Genomic DNA, 21,861 nt, shown 5'->3' with positions numbered 1-21,861 from the left:
ACTAAATTATTTTGATGTATTAACAGGGCACTAGGATCTGTTAGGCTGAGTTAACCTCCTTGCTCATCAACATCAGCAAGTGGAAAAAGGTGTTACTTTAACCTAAATTACCTGCAGTGCTCTTTCCTTGAAGACACAGAAGTTATTTCCTTTACCATTTTTTTCCTCAGGAAAGTAGAATTCCTCTCTCTCCCTCTGACCTCAGTAACGTCTTTCCTCCTGGGAAGAGAGAAAAAGCAGAAAGTATCTCCACATAATTGTTTTTCTCCTCTCTTTTTCGGTCCTCTTTGTGACTGATGCAGAAATGTAGTGACCCCATATTATATCCAGTGTCAACTCCAGTCAAATAGAATTAATTCTTTATTTTCAAAACTACCTCACAAAAAATTTAAGTGATCACACAGTTTTACCTCCCTGAAAGGATGAGACGTTGCACTTTTTGTTAAATGTGCTGAGCATCTTTTTGCTTTACCTTATTTTTTAAAGGAATGAGAAGCTACCCTGGCACAGTCATCACTTTGATGCTCTAATGATCATGCATATTGTAGAAAGAACCTCTGTCATTTAACCTTGCTAACATGTATTTTACCTCTGTGATAGTATTAATTAGTACTTTCTAGTAGCTGTGAGTTAGCTTCATAGTGAAATTTTGTGTAAATGAAGATGTAGAACTGCACAGGTACTTGGTGTTATGATTAGGCTGTAAGTCAGCTTGTCAGAGGGGATCTTTTCTTGGTGCTGATTCCCTGTCACTCTGCTCACCTGTGGTTCTGAGGAAGCACTGCTGAATGCTCTGTTAGCCAGGTCAGACCCCTGACCCTGTCGCACTGCCCAGCTGCTGTGCTCAGGGTGCCTTTCTGACTCAGCCAGCCATGGGACAATGCTCCCTGCCTGTGCTGCTTTCTGCTGGCTCCCAGGGATGCTGGCTTCACTCAGCCAGCTGTTTGCATTGCCCCCGAACACACAGGAGCACATCCTTTGCAGTTCTGTTTGTCTGTACACAGGAGCTGCATGCTCTATTTAGATCCCTTTATTTTTACTTGGCTCCATATGATCAAATACATACAGGACGTGGCCTTCATACGCCACGGGATAAAGGATTCATCGGAGCATGAAGAGACGTCCTGGCTGCATCTTTCAGGGAAGTGCCTGTGTGTGCACTCGTTGGTTATGTAACTGTCCTCGATGTGCAGCAGCTCTGCCTGCGCCAGCCTGCCAGGCACCACCCAGGGAAGCACACACGCTTCTCCACAGCCTCACTTCCAGCACGGTGTTACATCCATTAGAGAAACAAATTGGGTTGGCAGAATTAACAGTGCAACTGAAATGGAGGCGCTTGCCAGCCTTTCGGGGTTTGCTGATCATGTTCAGAAATAAATAGTGTTGGCATCTCATAGTTTTTGAACTAGATCTACAGATACAATGGTTTTATTTGCTGTCTATGGCTCTTGCAAGGCCAATGAAGTTGTGAGGTATGAATCCTTAGCCCTACAGGCTCAGAAACAACCACAGCTGGATTACATTGCAGGGATTCAGTAAAATAGCTTAAGTTTAACCCTTAAGCAAAAGTTGTGAGCTGAGGCACAATCATGTCATCTTATAACTCTAACCACAGCTTGATTTTTGTCTTCGCCATGTGTATGTTGAGGTATCAGGCCAGTAATTTACATGTGTGGCTGAGCACAGCCTACCTTTGCTTTCATACTCCCAGGAAAACAAACTGTTATTCTTTAGCAAATTGGGCATAATTCATTCTGTGAGCAAACCAAAAATGGAATTCATGAAACACAGACATATGCATATTTATTTTCATGGTTTTTTTTCTTCCACAGAATGATATCACGCCGTTGCATGTTGCATCAAAAAGGGGAAATGCAAATATGGTCAAACTCCTACTTGATCGAGGAGCTAAAATTGATGCCAAAACAAGGGTAAGCTCAAGTGTGAGTGCTGGGAGTGACTGTGTGGAATTATTGCCTCTGACCGGTATGTTGCTGTAGAGCTTAAATTATTCATCTTCCTGGCAGGCTCCTACAGCTGCACTGCATTTATTTTTTATGAAATGATTGCAGCAAGCTACTAACATTTTGCATCTCTTACAGCAGTGTGTGAAACGCCAAGTGTGGCAAAGCTCAGAGCCAACCATTTTCCATGTTCTCTTTCCAGTTTTAAATTAGGAGCTGCTTCTAGCTACTTGGGAGTGGAGGTGGAGGTAAATGCACAGGAAAATGCTAAAAGATGAGAATCCAAGTCAGATATTTCAGAATTTGAATGCTAGTGGGGTAGCTGTGAGCTGCAGTGTGTTTGCCCTCCATTGTCTGCAGGCAGTGTCACAGAGCTCAGTGTGGCTGATGAGCTTCGTGCAGCCCAGGCTCTGTGTGAGGGTGCTTGGCTGCTGGCTGGGATTTGGCAGCATATGTGTTGGGCACAGGGATGGTTTCCATCAGGCTGACACTTCACTCAGTGCCCTGAATGCCTTAAAAACTCAGTGCATGTGGTTATGTCTGATTGCTATATAAACCAGCCAAACCAGGGATATTTTATTTACTTACACAGCAGGAAAAAAAAAAAAACCAAAAAAAAAAGAGAGAAGGGAAAAGTTGAAGTGTTTGGAAGTAAACCTGGAGCTAGTGGTGCTGTGGGCTATCAGGGCAGTCTTTGCAACACGCTCCCGTGCATGCGAGGTAACCCCCAAGAGCTGTCCCAATAACTTTTCAATAATTGTATTTTTCTTGAAATGTTCATTTATCACCCCTCCCTTTTCCACTTTTAGTTAGTCTGCATATTATTCTAAATAACACCAGAATTATTCTAAACAAAAGAAATGAATAACCTAAGGATAGTTTTTCTATAGTTATTACTGCATTCACAAGTTGCTGTTTGGTTTTCCTGTGTTTCTGCAGTCTCTGAGATTTCCTGCAATGCTTGTTAGGCACAGTCATATTTTTTTCCTCTGGAAAATTCAGAAACTGGGTCAATTTATTTTGTCATCTCTTTGTTTTCTCCATGTTTTTCTTTAGTTCTTCTACCTTTAGTCACTGATGATTTATTTCTAAAATGTTTCCGTTTTTTCTAATTGCAGGATGTGGAAGAGATGATTTTTCATGGGTAGTGTGGACAGTGGGTATAATTTCTGGACTAAAATACCAGCCTCCTCCATGCTTCCTAGGGCTGCCAGGCCAGGGTGTGAGTCTACCTTGTGGTGGGGAGTGCCACAGCTTGGTGGTGTGACAGATGTGCATTTGGTCAGAGCAGGGAGAAAGGGACTTGCTGAGGGATTAGTTGCTTCCCTCTGCAAGTATTTGTATGGCCTGCCGCAGTCCAAAACATTAGGGATCAGTACTTCAAATAGTTGGAGTCAAGTTAGTTCTTCTAGTTAGGAAAATTCGTGATGTGCTTCATTTCCTGTATCACAAGCTCCGGGGTCAGACACTGGGATAATTTATGTAACTAAAAATACAGGCTGGGACGGAAACAGGATCTAGGAAGAGGGCAGAAGCATTAACAGCTCCTGAGTCTGGCACAGCTTCCCAGTGAGGCAAAAGGCAGTGATGACTGTGGTTTGTTTTTTCTGGCTTCCCCCAGAGCCTGCCTGTTTCCCCAAACACCCATCCTCTCCAGCAGTCAGAAGGGATTTGCATAACTTCTCCTGCTCGTGCTGTACGTGTGTCACTCATCCTGGTGCTCTCTGGCATTACCAGAGGCATCGTTTGGTGGCAGGGAGGGACGGAGGGAGTGGAAGTGGTGCTCCCGGCGGCACTGACTCATCCTGGCAGGGTTGGCAGCCTGTGCTGGGGTGTCTCTGCCGAGGAGGCTCCTGGAGCCTCAGACAGCTGCTGATGGGGAAAGGGAGCAGCACCAGCAGGAGTCACAAATCAGCTGCAAAAGCAATAGCAGCCTGAGAGTATTGTGGTGCTGGGTGAAAAAAGGGCATTGTTTCAGGAGTGCCTGCCTGGTTGTCATATTCAATAGCAAAGATTAATTGCTGTGAGCTGGTACAACATATGTTTCTGCTACATCTCTCCTGTTGTTCTCACCTGACCCAATGTTGTTTTCCAAGGCTGAACAATTAAGATATGTCAACTTTGCAGATATTTAATTTTTTTAAAGCACCATTCTTTTTTCCAATGTCCTAGATATAGAATGGCCCTACAAAAATACAGGTTGACAAAAGCTCTGGTCACATCCTTTACAACAGCATCACCACTGCTGAATGTATTGAAAGGCAAAGAGCAGCTGAGGCTGTCTTTTCTGATGCTTGTCTCAAGTCCTACTTATCAGCTGGATGCCCAGGCAGAGCCCAGCCTTGTGTGTTCTGTGAGGGGCAGGTGCTGAATGCACACACAGCTTGATAACAGGTGGGATTTGCATGTGAAAATAAGTGAGGCTCCTAGTTCCACATTTATAAATGTGAGACCTCTCTCTTTTTTCCTCTTTTTTTTTTTTAAGAGATGAACAGAATTTTTGTATGTAAGAGATAAGCAGATTTGTTTTGATGTTAAAATAGTTTCTTATCTTGGACATTATGGTATTATTTAATGCAAAGGTTGATTATGGCAGGCAAAATGCCTCCTTAAAGGTAAATGTCAAAGGTTCTGTACCCATCTGAAAGGACAAAAAAAAAAAAATCTTGAAATTGCTGGTTTCTATTGCTCGGGGGCAGAAATTCTTAGGCCTTTGTTTCCCTGTTTCAGGTCTGTATTTCACCTTTAAATGAGAATGCAGAACATACTGTTTTGTGTTGTTGACCAAACACTAACAGAGCCAGGATTTGCTACTCTGACTCTTAGATGGGATAGATTTAGCTATTCAGCTGGCATTTTGTGGTCTGTTCCTGCAATCCATTCTCTGTGTGGGATACTGGAATACTCTCCTCATAATGCCCATGTTTATTGTTCACTAACATAATCATTTTATAGGTAAATTCACATAAAGCCTTTCCTGGGTAATAAATAAGTCGAGGTAATGATTTCTTTTCCTTAGTCATTTCCATGAGCATTTGTGTTTGCTGCTGACAGATGGTCCAGGAAACTGTAGTGCTGAAGTACTGCACAAAAGGTTAACATGAAGGGCTAAATCCTTATCCTGTTTAGTTCTTGTAGAAGTAATCCAGGAGCTTCCACTTTCTCTGGATTCATTAGCACTGGGATTTGATGAGTACCATTCTACTCTTGCACACCTCCACACTGTAGCTGGGAATTGGGAGACCATGTGAGACACATCCCAAAAATTATGTTAAAACTCTTTTGAGACTCAGACGTGCCTTTTTTTTTTTCCATTTTAGTTCATGCTTATGTTACATTGTTTATTTTAACCAGCTGTTTGTCTTCCCTCTGTTGTTTCTTTTTTTGTGTGTGAGATGTCTAGCAACTGGTTTTTGGGTCTGGATACTGAATTCTTAAGGGTACCACTCAAGAGCTGTGTGCTGCCAGGGCAGCTTTATTCATTCCGGTTTTTAGCTAACATTCTGGGCAAAGGTCTGTTAATGCCTCATGTAATATGTTTACTGAATGTTGCCCTAATTATGTTTTTTCTGTCTTCCAGAAAAGACTTTGAAAAGTAAAATTTAATTAGAGGGGTTGATTAAATTAGCTTGATTTGCTTTGGCTGTCTAATACTGTATGTGCCAAAGTGAATTTGTGTCTGAAGCAGGCAGCAAGCAAGTTTTAGCTTGGATTAACAATAAGTGTTTATAATCTTCATTCTACTGATTTTGCAGCTAAATAACAGGCCCAGCACTCATATCTGCATGAAAACATGTGGGATATGCTCTTTGAAGATGCATCAGCTCATGCATAAGCTGCTCCAGAAAAACCACATGTGTTAAGATATAAAATAACTACACTAGCACTGCCTTGGCACTCAGGGTGTGCTTTGCCTGTGCAGGGAGAGCAAATGTTGTTTGTTGCCCTATTGCCCAGAAGGGGCAGTTGGCAGTAGTGCCAATGGAGTGATGAATTCAGGAGCCTTGGAGCACAGAGGGGCTGTGGGATACAGAGCCCTGGGTGTGTGCACAGAGAGTCACTCAGCGGCGCTGGGCAGCAAACCCTGGAGGCAGCAGTAATTTCTCCCCTGGGAATGTGTGCTGTCTACCTCTGGCTCAGGGGACAGGAATGCCTGGTGCTCCTGCCAAGGCCCTGGACAGGCTCTGGGAGTTGGCTCCAGCTCTGACAGGCTCTTGTTGAATATTTACATCAGATTTAAGTTTTTGCTGGGTACTGTGCTTGGTTTAATCGCTCTTAGATTGGGTTAGAAGCTGGTGCTCATTGATGTGAGAGCTGTGGTGCTGAGGCTGCTGTGGCTTTGGGACACAGCCCAGGGGATGCCACTGTGCAAGGGAAATCCTGGGTGAGCATTGACAGGGAAGAGGTGGCTGGGGAGAAGAGGGAGGCTGCTCTGTGCTGCCTCCAGGCTGCCCAGGGCTCCCTTAAAGCCTGTGTGGTGGTGAGCAAACACCCTGCAGCAGGGAGGTGCAGGCTCAGGACAGTTTTGACCCCACTGTAACAAGATCAGGGAGCTACACAGGTACTTGAGTCTCAACAGGGACCAGAAACAGTGCTTAGGGCTTATTTATTTGTGTTTGTGTTTGAAATAAAAGCTAAAGCAGGCAGCAGCCCCAGAGATGTGTGTGCAATGCTGATGGGAAGCTTGTGCCTAATCAGAGCTCCTCCTATTGTCCTCTTGGCTTTGCTGGAGCTGCTCTCAGGCTCTCTGGAGGGATAGATAATGCAGATGATATGATTTATCATGTCAGTGCATACTTACAGAGTCCTTAATCTACAGATTATTGTCATAATCGTTTGTAATGGTTTTTCTGAGCCATTGCAGACTATCATATTAAGGCAAGTTTGCTTCCTAATACATGTAATATATTTCATGCTTCACATAGTATAGTCTATGTGAACAGTAAATAAGCAACTAGAAAATCTCCTGACAAAGTCAGTGAAGTCTTGCTGAGCTCAGAGCAGTCTGTTTTAATCTCAGAATCTCTATTTTTAAAAAAGAAGTCTTTGTGATCTGCATTTCAGATTGCCTCTGCACATTTCATCTGCTCTAAGTGTCATGTAGCAATTAGCTAAACCATTGAATAGACAGTGTCTTTTGAAACTACCAAAAAAAAAAAAAAAATCTGTGCAGTTAAATTATCTGTCTTGGCGTGTATTTGCTCTTTGCAGTGGGAGACCTGACATCATGTTAACAATAGGTATAGATCAGCTGTCCCAACAAGCACCCACATGCACTGAAATGTTGTGTCACATGTGATGTATCTGGTGGTAGTGACTGCTGTGTGGCCCAGAATGAGCTCCAGCTGGCCAAGCATAGCTGCCTGCTCCTTGTGAGCCACAGACACCTTGGCAGCCAGGAATACCCACAGAGGGTTGGGGCACTGTGCTCTGGGAGCACTGGAAGGGTCTAGATGGTACAGGAAGATGATAAATGCATCTCATTCTCTGTGAGCATGGTATGTACTAACTGTGGTGTGGTGGTGGAATGAGTTAGGGAAGCATTAAATCTGGAAAATGGTCTCTAACTTTTGTGTCTGATCTCCTTGAGGATCTGTCTTTGATGTACCTGTAGAATGTGATAATGATAGGAAGTAAAAAGAATGAGCAATCTAATGTACATGATGATCTTTAGCTCCTGCCTACAGGTCTGTAGTTACCTAGCCTTGCTGGCTTAATTTTCCTGCACGTACAAGTGTGTGTGTGTGTGTGTGTGTGTGTGTGTGTGTGTGTGTGTTTAGGTAATATTTTCATATTGATTGTTTGTGTCTGCTCAGTACTTTATATGCCCTTACCTGTGGAAACTGCTGGTATAAGAAATGTGAAAAAACCCCACTTGTGAAGCTATGGCCAAACATTAGCAACTCAGCTGAAAAATGCTTCATTTGTGGGTTTTGGTATCTTTTCTCCTTGTCTTTGCTTAAGTGTTTTGAGCAATACATCTTGAATTTGTGTAGTATCATTTTAACAAGATGCACTTCTCAGTACTTTATGGGCTGAAACAACAGCAAGAAGCAGAAATCATGATAGAATTTACTTGAGAGTTGTCAGTAAGAACATTGTGGGCCACGCTCCATTCATCTTGTGGGAACAAAGGAGTCCCTGAGTTAAGGGAGTTAAGTCTGAACCAAAATCTTCATCTATGTCAAAAATACATGCCTTACCTTAAATGCAAGAGCATGCGCAATAGGAACCATGTAAGTTTTAAATGAGAGTAGCAGAAAAAGTTTATCATAACAATTCCTACCTGCTATCTTTCATAGTTTTATTAGGAGCAGGCAAAAGAGTAGAAGCAGGGGAGTGTAAGACTCTCTGTACCACCCCCCCTCTCCCTGGCTGCCCTCCACACTTTGCAGGGCTTAAGCTCATATTCCAGTAAAGTGTGGTTTAGGAATTATCAAGGAAGAATATTATAATTGCGCATGAAAAATGTGACTGAGGAGGTACCCTGATAATACTTGCTGTTCAGAGAGGAAGTGCAAGTGCATGGAGTGAGCACAGGATGTATGAGAAGGAATTTTAGATAATCGCTTATATAAAAATCGTGTGACATACATATTTTAGACAATATAACATAAGTGTTTTAAGAGTACTGGAAGACACTGGAAAAAAGCCCCTGCCTTTATGACTTGTAAATGGAAAACCAAAGTTTCTGAAAACTGTGACATCATTATTTGCAACAAGCAATAGGATGTTGACTATTACTAAGCAAATGGTTCTGAAAGAGGTATGGACAGTATGCCTTGACTCTAGGCCAGTCATTGAGCTGGAGGTCACACAAGCACAGTCTGCACAGCAAGAGACAGAAGTGAATCCAACATACTTCCATCACCTGGGATTAGGATGGTTTTCTTGTCTGCTGTACACTTGTCAAAATCAGTGTAATATGAAAGTCTGAGTAGATTTTTTTTTTCCCTCTCAGACTAACTGTCCACTGACTTTGATGCATACTGACAAATGAGAGACCCAGTTTTCTCCAAGGCATGCAGGCAAAAAGTACCTGAAGTGCAATCTCATCTTTTTCTTGCATGTGCAATGAAGACCTGGAAGAAGCCCATTGCATGAGCGCCAGTGTGATATGACTATTTACATGTTCAGAAAATCAGAGCCAGAATGTGCTCTGTTGGTTTGAACAAACAGGTGCAACTGTTTATTTGCAAAAGAGCAGCCTTGTGCAGGAATTAATGTGCCTCTTAGGCCATCACAGGTCTTTACAAAAGTGTGCAGGATTTTAGCTGTCTGACCCTAATGAGTTGTAACTCTGTATCCCACAGGATGGGCTGACCCCCCTGCACTGCGGAGCAAGAAGTGGTCATGAACAGGTTGTAGAAATGCTGCTGGATCGTGGTGCCCCTATTCTTTCCAAAACCAAGGTAACTGGTACTCTTTTCTGCTGGGATCATCCTTGTACTTTTTTTTCTTTTCCTTTCCTAATGTCATTCTGTATGTCTCATATGTTTAAGGGTTTGACAATAACTTTCCTATTTCTTAGTTATTTAAAGTAACTGTGTGGGAGCTCTCCAAAGTGAATGCCGTATGTAGCGCACGTCTGCATATGTAAAATGTGTTAAACTGAGATATACAAGGAAAGATTTCTGTGCCAACCAGAAGGGCTGGTGTGGTAACCCTATTCCTCAGAATTTCAGTAGCTGAAGATCTCTGTGTCTATCCTGGAATAAATACACGGTGATTACAATAAATCTTCAGCTTGTACCAATTTACCCTGAGGCTAGAGAAGAGACAAGAGATAAAAATAGAGCAATGTCCCCTTGCAGAGACAGCTCGTATTTCCTAAGGACTTAGCCTGATTACCAGTTTCTCCACTTTCTATCTCTCGACAGTTTATCACACAAAATCCTTCCTGGGAGTTTCAGATCACCTGTGCTGGGTGCACAGATTGCTTTAGACCCAAGGGTTGCTGTTAAAGGAAGCACTTGCTAGAGCTCTCCTGGCAGTGGTCTCTGCTGTGCTGTTACTGCTGATTTCAAATCTCAGAGCAGCAGCCTGCTTTGCACCACTGCAATCCATGACTTCCCCAATCAGGGATGACATTTGGGCTCTGCAGTTTGTTGAGGTGCTTTCTAAAGATAACCTTCCATTACTTTTTTTTTTTCCCTAGTCTGTATTTCAGCAACATTTCTGTTCCCTTGTTATTTCTTTTCTCTCTCTGTCATCCTCTCCTGTTCTGTCTCAGCATCCTTCTATATTCTGCTTTTCCCCTCCCTCTTTTTTTTTCCCCCCTTTCTGGATTATATTTAGCATTTGTTTGGGGAGGTTGGCACCAGCTTTCCTCTGCTCAGTGAGTCACTGGCAAGAGCTGTCATGGGTAATCTGACAGACAGTTTTCACCCATCCTCTGCCTGTGGAATTTCCATGGACTCCCACAGCCCTGGCTCACATCTCCATGAGCAGGGGACAACAACAAGGGGCTGTCTAGGAACCCCATGGGCTACATCTGCCACTCTTGGAGCCTGGAGCTCATACTCCAGGGAGAAAGGCACTTCCACCCTCTCAGATAGCTGAGAAATTATTACTGAAAGAGAAAAAAAACCAACCCCAAACCATCACCAAAACAAAACCACAAAAAACCCAACCAAACAACAAACCCCACAGCAACAAACCAAACAACACCTACATAAACATAAACTCTTTCTTTCATTTCCACCATCATAAATGAAAACCTTTCCTAAGGAACTACATGTCTTTGTTGCATGGATGTTGTATTTCAGGTGTTACCCCTAAACTTAAGCTGCTGCTGAAAGCCTGTAGGTCTTGAATTTGTTGCTCTTTCTGAGTAGACTCTCACAGCCTGGCCCAGAGTTCACTAGACAAAATCAGGCAGATTACATGGGACAGTGGGTTTGAAATTGCCTAAGGCTGAAAGACAGACTGGATGTTGATCTGCAGAGTCTTATATAAACAACTTTTGCAAAACAGGAGCCTGCTCTGGAAGAGGGAAAGCTGTTACATGTTAAAAAGTGAACAGAAGAAAGTGCAGAGCTTCCTGCATTTCCTTCTGATGTGTTAATTCTAACATTTTCAGAAGGTAAGCTAGGAAGTAGCTGTACCTCTGAATGGCATAAATGAATTCATTCATTTGGCACTAAACTGCAGTACTGTCCTCTGCAAAAATAAGTGGCTCCATTCTCTTCAAATTAAGTCATATATTATTGGAAATAGGACACATCTTTGAAAGATTCTGAACTTCACAAAGTTTTCTCATGTTATATAAAACTCTTTCCAAATAATAACCAGGCTGCAGTTTGATAGCTATTTCCTGCTAGAGATGCTTTAGTGTAGTGCTGCCCCTTTTTTGCACTGGAATAATCTTAGATTTATTTTCAAGGAAGGCAATGACCCAATGGATTATATGGGGGTTTCTACAGGCAAAATGAAAAGGGAGTTCTAGGCCTGGATATGCCAATAATTCTCTGTAAAAGAAATGACATCCCTGTCAATAAATGTCCATCTTTTTTTTAATTACTGGTTTTCCAGACTTCTTTGGCTCTTTGTCTTTTTTTTCTTTTTCTTTCCCCAGAGTTAATGGCACTTTCCCTGATTAAAGTTCTTTGACACAACTACTAAATAAGCTCTGTAATTTTCTGTTTGCCAAGTCAGACACTTGATACTTTGTTTCATCTCTATGCTCCTATTTGGTTTTGGGTTTTTTTTTTTGTTTGGTTGTTTTAAGGTATGTTGTGACTGCCAATATCTTTGATTAATCTTGAATTTCTTTCCCTTTTCATATTTTCTTGGCAATCTTTAAAAAAACAATAACGTAAGAGGATTTACAAAGTGGTTCCATCGTAAAGTACCAGATCACTTCTTGCAGTCATTGTTGGGTTTTCTCTCACAAGAAGGATATGAGACTGGACAACACTCTTATGTGTAATATTTTTATTTTGAATGTGACATTGAAACACTAACTGACTTGTGTAAGATTATGGAGTATCTTCTACTGCAACAGAATTAAGCCTGGTCTAGGGTATAAAAAAAGACATTTTTCCAATTGTTTTTTTGTCCTCATCAACTGCTTTAGCATCCAGTCTTGTCTCTTGGTGTTCTGTGTGAAGTCTGGCTAGCTGCTTCACTTCTCTTGGCCATGACAGATTTTTATCAAGTATTTTGCTGATTTTCCAAATTGGCATCTAGCTGCTCTGTTTTTTCCTGTCTTTTCTATCAATATCAGTGTTTTTGGTACAAGTCTCTGCTATAAATGAGTCCCATATAAACTTCTCAGTCTCTTACTCCATTAATAAGCATGGTTTATTGGCTGTTACTGTGAAGAATGACACTTTTCACCTGAAGGATCTTTCTTATAAAAATGGAGCAGAATGGTGTTTAAAGTTTAATGATTTTTTTACTCTAACCTAAAAAGCATCATCAGTTATAAGCTGTTACCAGGAGGGCTTGGTGACCAAGGGAAATTAATCTTTTTCTTGTCCTACTATTAACTGCACTAGAAGACAGTGAAAACATTTTAAATGCCTTGCTGGTATCAAGCTTCCATGCAGATAATTGCTGTAGTAGCCCTTGGGAATGGGAGAGAGGCTTATCCAAGCCAACATAAATCACAAGTGAGATGCCCATGAGGTAATCTTACTTGAAAGATATTTCTGTGTCCAAGAACATCCGTGTCTCAGCCCTGCATGCAGACTGCTCTCCCATTCTGACAGGCTGCGCCTGTTTGCTTTCACCATCCTTATTCCATCTCGATTTCAAAATTATTTCCCTGCGCATTTCCACCTTTATTTGGAGCGGTGGTTATTCCTGTTATCCCCGGGAAGGGTGAGGGCAGGGTTTGTTTGGGAGAGCCCGAGATCTGGGCTGGTTTTGCGCTGCTCCTGTGCGTGTGCTGGCTGCGGTCACATGAGGGCACTGCGTCTGTGAGCAAAGGTTGGTGTCTCTCCATGCAGACCCAGTGTGCTGGCACTCACTTACAGGTTATAAACTATTGTGTGCTGCTGCAGGAATAGCTTCTGCACTCAAAACTAATTTTGGCGTTAGAAGAACCGAGTTTAAAAAAACATTCAATGGGAAGAAGGAGCTATGTACCACTGCTAACAAGGCCTCTTTCATTCTGATGTATTTTTTAATCTTTCCTCATGAAATAGTGTCAGTCCTTTCAGTTTCTGAGAATTTTCTCTCATGCTTTTACTCTGGAAATATAATATATTTTGGCAGCTTGTTCACGATTTTAAGCACTGCAAGAAACTATTCAGTGGTACATTAATTTCTCTCAGGTGTTTCCCTGGTGGAACAGCTTTACCACTGCTGCTGGTAGGTCACAGTATGGAGGTTTTATCCAGACACTTTTAGCCCAGTTGGAACTTTTGGTGTTTCACCTCTGTGGACTGGGAAGAGTGGTCTCCAGACCTGCCTAATGTGGTGTCAGCATATGCACAACACAAATTGAGGAAAACAGGAGTGGAGGGATGAGGAGAGGCTGCAGTGTTCACTGAGTGAAGCTCTGACCTGTGCTGTCATGCCTGGTACATACAGGCCATATTAGAGTGGCAAGTTTAATGCAGCTTTAAAACCCAGCAAATTCCCTGGCTGGGGTGTTAAAAGTCACGAAGTGCTGTTTCTCACGGAACTCATGTAAATTGAGCAGCTTGTCTGAGCCACACTGGCTGAAAGAAGCTACATTTAGAGCATTGCTGGTATGTGATGACGGCTTTTCAGTGTGGGGCTGCCTACAAACTCTAACCAAACAAACTCCAAATTCTGGAGTAAGAACCCCCACCATTATACACTGAACATGTAAAGTTTATTTTGGGTGCTCTCTGGGCTTGTAAAATGCTTCATACAACAAACGCTCCGAGAACAACGCGGAGGAGTTTCCCTTCTCTGAGCATCCTCTAACCCATGCATGCTGGGTCTTTCTGTTGGCAGAATGGTTTGTCTCCGTTGCACATGGCAACACAAGGGGATCATCTCAACTGTGTTCAGCTCCTGATTCAGCACAACGTGCCTGTAGATGACGTCACCAATGACTACCTGACTGCGCTGCATGTCGCTGCCCACTGTGGCCACTACAAAGTCGCCAAGGTTCTCTTGGACAAGAAAGCTAATCCTAATGCCAAAGCACTGGTGAGTACACAGCAGGTCGCTGCTCACAGCTGGAGATCCCTGCAAAGTTGTGCTGAGACTTCTTGGGGAGTTGTTTTCTGCCTGCTAGTGGCTGACAGTGAGGATGTGCTGTTATTGCTGAAGCTCAAGAACAAACGCTTGAGGTTCAAAGTGTTAATAACCTCATGCAAACAGAGAAGACCTTTGCTTGCAGACAGTCAACAGTGATTTATGAATTTCTGGTGTAAATAGAGCACTTTTGCCTCCTGGTAGCTTTTAATGATTATGAATAGATGAAACAGCTGCAGACGTAACTGCTGCAGTTTTTGGTATGGAGAGAATCCTCATTTTCCAAGTGTTTGTACAGAGAAAATAATCAGCAACCTTTAAATTTTTGTAAGTTCTTAATGATGTGGAACAGTAAAAAGTAGGAATGAGTTACATAATGAGTATTTGTGGTATTTTATGTCAATGGAGTCATATGCCTTTCTACTTTAAAAACAACTTCAGCAGCAAAATACATTAGTGCAGTTAGACTGCACACAAACAGAATACATGAATGCCTTTTGTTCCAATTGCAATCACAATCCATTCTATTTAAAATGTCTCTTTGATTTGTTCTTCAATAACCGTTCCAAACAAATTTACATTCTGACATGAATTGGGTTGACTGGTTTCACAGCCTGGTGCTAACCCATTCAACTCCTGAAATGTTCCCTGAGCTCCTGAAGCCCTCACAGGCCAGGTGGGATTGGCTCTCCTGAAAACAGTACAGCTCCACAGGTTTCCCTCTCTCAGCCCCTCTGTTTTCTGTGTCAGATCAACCTGTCTTCAGGTGTCTTTGGTCAAGCTATTGTGATATATGGGTTTTGTTCACTATAACCAGCAAGCAGGGAGGATTGTAGGCCTGCAATATTTTTTTTTACCTTCTGAAATAATCAAACCATTATCAGGTTTAGCTTGGTAGAGTTGCTGGCAGTGGCCTCTCATTGGTCTGGGAACACAGCCACAAATGCCCTTGTGCCCTAAATCTTGCAGTGTTTCCTTTTGTTCTGCCCTGGCCCCCACTCAGGGGGATTAAGTAGAAGGAGTGTGAGTGCAGCACCTGGAACTGGAGCTCACTCTTTCCTGAAACACGCCTGAGCTTACCCTGGACATTGTCCCCTGCCAGGGAGGGGTTTGAGAGCAGCTGCACTGCAACAGACAATGGCATGGACCTCACACCATGAAAACATATGATATTCTTTACTATATGATAGCTAAAAAAAAAGATAATTTTGATCAGATCTGAGGGACCAGCTCTGCCAGTTGTTTTCAGAATGTTCTGCAAAGGCTTTTTTGTACAGAGCAGCATCAGCATTCAGTGCTGTGATGTTACTGTACCAGTTGTGGATGCTCTGGACAGCTTATTTTCCTGATTTACTTGATTTCTGTGGTATTGTCTCACACTAAATAAGATGGTAGTTCTAATGTTTACTGTATTGCACACATTTTTTTTTTAAAGGAAGGGGTGAAATACTTGTAGTTGCAGTAAGCTGACAGGTAATGAATGAAAAAAAAAACCAACAGATAGTAAAAATAGGTTAGAAGATGTAAATTCCAGAGCTCATAAAAGGTAAAGTGCTTTTTTCCCAGCAGTTCTAAAAGGTTGAAAGAAAACCAACCAAAAAAACCCACCCCAAATTCCCCAAAAACTCCAGCAGAAAACCCCACCTAGTTAATAGTGAATATGGTAAGCACAAAGGAAGGGTTTGATAGTTTTGCATGAATTGAGAATTTTTAAAATAAATTAATTACTAGAGTGGGCAATACATTTCATAATTAAAACTGGATATATGAAATAGATCTTTATATTTTTATAAATTTTTTCTTACTTTTACATGAAGAATTTAGTAAAGCCAAAACAATTTTTGGGAGGTGTTTTGTTTAAACAAAAAAATCTTTTTTGTGAATTCCATATCCAATTCTATTTTTAATGACACATGAGGTATCAAAAAATATGTTCTTTCTCATTTCCAGAATGGTTTCACACCTCTTCACATTGCCTGCAAGAAGAACAGAATAAAAGTAATGGAACTTCTTCTAAAGCACGGTGCATCAATTCAAGCTGTAACTGAGGTAAGAAATGGTCTTTCTATGCTTGGGTTTGCTTTTCCTACAAATTTCATTGTAACTGTATTGATTCATATTTGAATATTTCGGAAAGAGCATGGACCAGTCAAGTCAACAGTTGTTTTCAGCAAGGTATTACAAAATAATGAAACTAAACAATAAAGTTAGTTGCCCTAATGAATCACAAACAACTGAAATATGCTGGGATTACAGTGAGAATAACAAGTGAAATGTAACAGACACATTTTTCTAAAACCTACAGTTTCTGCCAATTTTTTCCTGTAATTTAAGGCACTGAGGATAAAACTTGCTGTGTTACAGATATCAAGGTGAAGACTATGGTTCACTCAAATCCTATTTTAAGAGGTAGTTTAATTCAGACCTTGTTTTGAGTTTCCACAGAGAAGTTGTATTCACCCACCCTCATGGGGCTTCACAACTAGACAGAAATGAACATGCTGTCACTCCAGTCACCATGAGATAGCCTGCACCCAGTCCTTGCATAATTCAGAGATTATGTACCTATGGGAATTTTTATCTACATACATATCTTCATGTATGTATATGAATATGTGGCCACTGTGGAATGGACCATGTTAGAAAATGATAGGGAATTCTATGGATTAAACAAGGTACAATAGGGAATAGTTCATCTCCACAAAACAGTTTGATTTAATGTGTGGGTGTTTGTTCTAATTATTCAGCAGCTCCCTTCCATACAGCCCCCTTCCTGGCTCACTTGAGGGACAGCAGAGCCTGCCCTGGCTACAGTTCACTCTCTCCAGACTAGCTTTTAAAACTTCTAAAAGCATTTACTGAATCGTTTGAAACAGATAAAAGAAGTAGCACACTCAGCCAGTTATTCTGCCTTCCTGCTCATGTTTGGTGTTCTACATGAGAAAGGAAAAAAAATGTTTTCCTCACTTCTACCCTCTGGGACTTGTATGTGTCTGTGGGGAGGCTGCCTAAATTGTGGGGATTTCCAGAGAGCCACTGAGTTTTCCCCTTCTCTTGGTAGCAAAATGCCCTTTTTAAACCTCTGTCTGACTGTTGGTACAGCTGTGCAGAAGCAGCTGTGAAGAGGCTTTAGGGTAATTCTATGTGGGGAAATATTAACTACTGATTGGATTTTAAAAGCAAAATCCTCGAGGTCATGCCCTGCTAAATGACTGCTCCCTTTTTCCCTTCTCCTCCCTCCCTCTCTTTCTCTCCAGCTGGGTTTTCATATCCTGTGTAAGAGCAGTGGTGCAGTTTAATGATGGTGTTCTTTTTTGCACTAGCTGAAAGTTTCAAAGGCCTTACATTTGTGCCAGCAATGCGTCTACCTTTTATTTTTTCTGTTCCAAGGTGGTATTTGGCAAATGCCTAATCTTAATCTTGGTTAGCTCTGGCTGATTGTTGACAAAGAACTACTGAATTAATTCCTAGAACATTTATATGTTTGCACATGAATCACACTCATCAGTGTTTCCAATTGTGTGTGCCCTTTCGTTTAAGCACATGTATATGGTTTTGAGAAGATAAAACCCTCTCAGAAGATCAAGCACCTGCGTTTACTCGCTTTAGAATAATTGATGTTTTCCTCATGGCATCCTTTGAATGTGGAAGTAGGTATTTAAATTGGACTTTGGTGTGTTTTTCAGTCGGGCCTAACGCCAATCCATGTTGCTGCCTTCATGGGACATGTAAATATTGTATCGCAGCTAATGCATCATGGAGCATCCCCCAACACTACCAATGTGGTGAGTCATGGGCTTCCTTTCCAGGGTTTCCTTTCCAGGCAGGACTGGCAATGCAGGATGATATCTGGAGGGAGTACTGGGATGAAGTGCCTAATTCTGGTGTGCACCATCCACCTCCATAGCACCTGTGGCTAATGCTGGAGTCATGGCAAAGTACAGCCTGCTGACTCCGGCCTGGGAGATGCTGGGCAGGTTGAGGAAATTTCCAAAGGGGCTGACCCTAAGCAGGCTCTATTCTCTTTATTTTCTGAAGTAAAGAATGAGAACATACTGTAGCCTCTCATACATAATTTTTGAGATCTGTGCTTGACTGTTGAGCCCTCTTTTCCCAAGACCCCGGGGGTCTACCATGTAAGGAAAATTCAACAGATTGCAGCAGATTGTGGGGACATATTGCCTGTGTCCATCCAGCCGTCCGAGCGCGCTCGTCTCTGGCTGTGTGCTGTGTGCCCCAAGGCTCCCAGGGTATGTGTAAAAACCAAACTCCTTAGTGGATGGGTGTTTGAAAGTTGGGAAGTGGAAGGAGAGCAGAAGCTTGTTGATCCTCTTTAACAGCTTGGCCTCAAAATCCCCCTTTCACCTTCCATGCACAGGTGCTGCTGGAAGACAATGTTCTGTAAAGGTCTTCACCTGCTAATTCTAGTAGATGATGTAAAAATGCTATACCATTTGTTAATTAGCAGGTGTTTGTACTTAAAGACATACCGATATCCAAAAACGTAGAAACCACTTTCCCTCCTGAATTTGTCCTGGTTTCCTTGGATTTGTCTTTCATTAAGTCCATGAAGCTTTAGATGAATGTACTCAGTAATGATTTTTTTTTTCCTTCTTGTTCAATCACCTCAGTGCTTGTCAGATAACAAATGATAGTAGGGGCATAAGGCATTACAGAAGGAAAGACAAATATATGTGTGCCTGAATATACAAAATTTTAAATATATTTTTTACTGAATTCAGCTCCATTTAAATAGACGTAATTTTTAACATTGTTAGCAAAAAAAATGCTAGTAATACAAAAATTGCACTGTCTCTTTTCAGCAAAAGATAGTGACAAAGACCCTACAGTGTTGGGAAACTGACCCTGCAATAAATTGCTTTGCTGCACGCAGTGACAGGTCAAATATTGATTTAATCTTACATCTTACACACATCTGCAGCAAAGTTTTCTAGTGGAGATCACTCTGAACTGTGTCGCCAGTATTTCTGTGTTTATGAAACATGCTGGTGTTTGTTGTTCCTGCAGTGTGTGTTTAATTGTGTTTTGGTTTTGCTGCTGTGTGCAGAGAGGAGAGACAGCGCTGCACATGGCAGCCAGAGCTGGCCAGACAGAGGTCGTCCGGTACCTGGTACAAAACGGAGCCCAGGTGGAGGCAAAAGCCAAGGTGAGGAGATGGCTCAGGTGTAACAAACCTGGATGGTCTGTGCTGGACAAAGCAAGGACTCTCATTCATCTTGTGTGTGTCATTTGGGAGTAGAAAGAGATGAAGCCAAGGTTCTTTGTGTGATGCTGACTGATGTTTTATGTACCCTCTTAGTGTAGCCACGAGTGATCTGCAAGAGAGAAGGCAGATGATGTCAGGCTGATACCATTCCGGTTTTTAATATAAATTATCATGTGTTTGAAGAGTTTTGTTTTGAAGTGAGACTTAAGGCAGGAGAGGAATTCCCCAAATCTGCTTTTATTTGAGCAGAACTGGAAAACCAAGGCTCCTGGTGTCTCCTGTTGTATTCCTAAAGCAACAGCCTGCATGCATTCAAAAATAGTTAGACTTCCAAAGAACACCTCCTAAAGGAAGGAGGCACAGTGAAGGGATGTAGCAGAGGGCTGGAAAGATGGAACAGATCCTATAAAAACAATTGCAATTGAGGAAGATAAGGGTGGAGGAAAAAGGAATGGTCAAGAGACATGAAAGAACACAGAAAATTATGGAAATCAAAGAGTTCCAGGAAACAGGCAGGGCAAGGGGATAAATGGGTGCAATAAATAGCAGTTTTAATAGGTAACCTCGGGAAATATTTTTTTCCCCCAAATGGTGATAAAATGGATATAATTTAAGAAAAAAACCCCAAAACCCAAAAAACCTCTATCTTTCATTGTGAAATTATCTGTGAATTAGGTCACAAATAAGTTTGCTAAGATTATCTACTTATAAGGAACTCTGACTAAATATTTATAGCTGATACACTTTCTGTCTGCAAGGAGCTTGACAATAGAACTGATTCATGTGGTTTGTAATCTCCAAAGACAGCCTTGAAAGTGAGCAGCTTGTGCTCAGAAGCACAGTCAAGCAAATATTTTCTGAGTAAATTCACAGGATGATTAATTTGTGCAAACTGCTATTGCCTGTGATCAATTTGTTATCATAAATAACAACTAAATGCAAGCAGTAGATGATACACTAGCGCTAACATCAGCTCTGAGAAATTTGTGGCAAACAGGCGCAAACTGGAGTCATTTAAGAGCCACGAAGATTCTCCTTCCATCAGAGGAGAATTGCCCTGCAGAGGAGTAGCGTTCATATCCTGGCACTCTCCCATCCTAAATCCCAGACGTGTAAAATCACTTGTGTAGGATGGGCATGGGCAGAAGTCTCCCTTGCAGTGAACAGCCCAGAACTGCAGGACTTGGGGTAGAAGTGCTCAAAAGGTGAGAAATTCAGTGGGGGAGAATGGGGAGAGAAAGATGCTTGGCCACGCTGTTGTGATAGTGTGCTTAATCCAAAGACGGTACAAATGGGGAGGACAAAAATACAAAGCCAGGTAAGAAGTAGGGAAGATATTCTCTCTTAAACACAAGGTGACAAAGATCATAATATTTTCAGTGAAGGAGAAGAAATAAACTGTGAGCTTTGTGGCAGGGAAACCCCTCTACTTAAAACTGTTCAGATTATTGTCTTCTGAACAAGAAGTGAGAAAGTGACGGTGAATTTCCACTCCAGGCTCTACCTGGAGTTACTTCTACAGAAGAGTTATCTGCACAATACCAAACAATCATTCATCAGTTTAAAAAGCTCAAAATTATGATACCTTATGCAAGTTTCTAGGCAGTAATTGATTGAGCTATTAAATGTTACTGAGAAACATAAAACAGATCAATACATGAGGAACAGAACCATGCACTGGCTGTGTTTTAAGAAAGGTCTGCAAAGCAAAGTGAGGCAAATCCAGATAAGAAAGAAAATTGATAAATTTATTAACTTTTATGGATTGTGTACTTGTCTGTAATATTTTGTGATGCACCTACAGAGCACAAGGTACTTTTATTATATGACAAAGAGAAAGTCAGTATGCAATATTCACTGGGTAAGACCTCAGTAGAATTAATGCTCGTCTGCAATTTGGAAAAGTGACAGAATGTGGGCAAATATTTTCTGTCCAAATATGAGTTGTGGTTTCCTCACGCAGGACTGTGTTGTTCCCTCTGTGTTTAGGATGACCAAACGCCGCTGCACATTTCTGCCCGCCTGGGGAAAGCAGACATCGTGCAGCAGCTGCTGCAGCAGGGAGCATCTCCCAACGCAGCCACCACGTCGGGCTACACGCCCCTGCATCTTTCTGCTCGGGAAGGGCATGAAGATGTGGCTTCTGTTCTTTTGGATCATGGTGCATCTCTCTCTATCATCACCAAGGTAAGCAAGTTGCAGGAGTGACAGATCGAATTGTAAAATGTACCTGTGTCAAGAGCTGCTTGTGAATTAAATGCTGCAGGAGTCATATACACACACAAAGAGTGTAAGAGTGAGCTTACATTTTATTAAAAGGGTACAGAGCTCCTTGCTTTTACCTCAGGACCTGATGTGTGACAAAACATCCCAGTGCTCAGACAAGCGTTTCCTCGGAATGGAAGGAATGCAGGGCAGAAATTCCAGGCGGGTGTTGATAAGCTCGCCCTTGGGTCTTTGGTAGTGTGAAGAAAGGAACCAACTCTTCCC

General features: G+C 41.9%; 1 protein-coding gene across 5 annotated transcripts in view; it reads left to right on the top strand.

Annotated features, from left to right (window-relative positions):
- Positions 1 to 21,861, top strand: part of ANK3 (ankyrin 3) — a 194,752-nt gene that overhangs the window by 75,042 nt on the left and 97,849 nt on the right. For all 5 annotated transcript variants that reach the window (XM_085064224.1, XM_085064226.1, XM_085064222.1 and 2 more), the window contains exons 8-14: positions 1,833 to 1,931; positions 9,278 to 9,376; positions 13,899 to 14,096; positions 16,095 to 16,193; positions 17,831 to 17,929; positions 19,213 to 19,311; positions 21,361 to 21,558. In XM_085064224.1, coding sequence (XP_084920350.1) covers positions 1,833 to 1,931; positions 9,278 to 9,376; positions 13,899 to 14,096; positions 16,095 to 16,193; positions 17,831 to 17,929; positions 19,213 to 19,311; positions 21,361 to 21,558 — 891 coding nt within the window. The remainder of the gene's footprint in view (positions 1 to 1,832; positions 1,932 to 9,277; positions 9,377 to 13,898; positions 14,097 to 16,094; positions 16,194 to 17,830; positions 17,930 to 19,212; positions 19,312 to 21,360; positions 21,559 to 21,861) is intronic.

This window comes from Lichenostomus cassidix, chromosome 6 (assembly GCF_008360975.1).
Source record: "Lichenostomus cassidix isolate B80296 chromosome 6, HeHo_3.0, whole genome shotgun sequence".
NCBI classification, from domain to species: Eukaryota; Metazoa; Chordata; class Aves; order Passeriformes; family Meliphagidae; genus Lichenostomus; species Lichenostomus cassidix.
The sequence above is the reverse complement of the archived record's forward strand: the minus strand, read 5'-3'. Positions and strand labels throughout refer to the sequence as shown.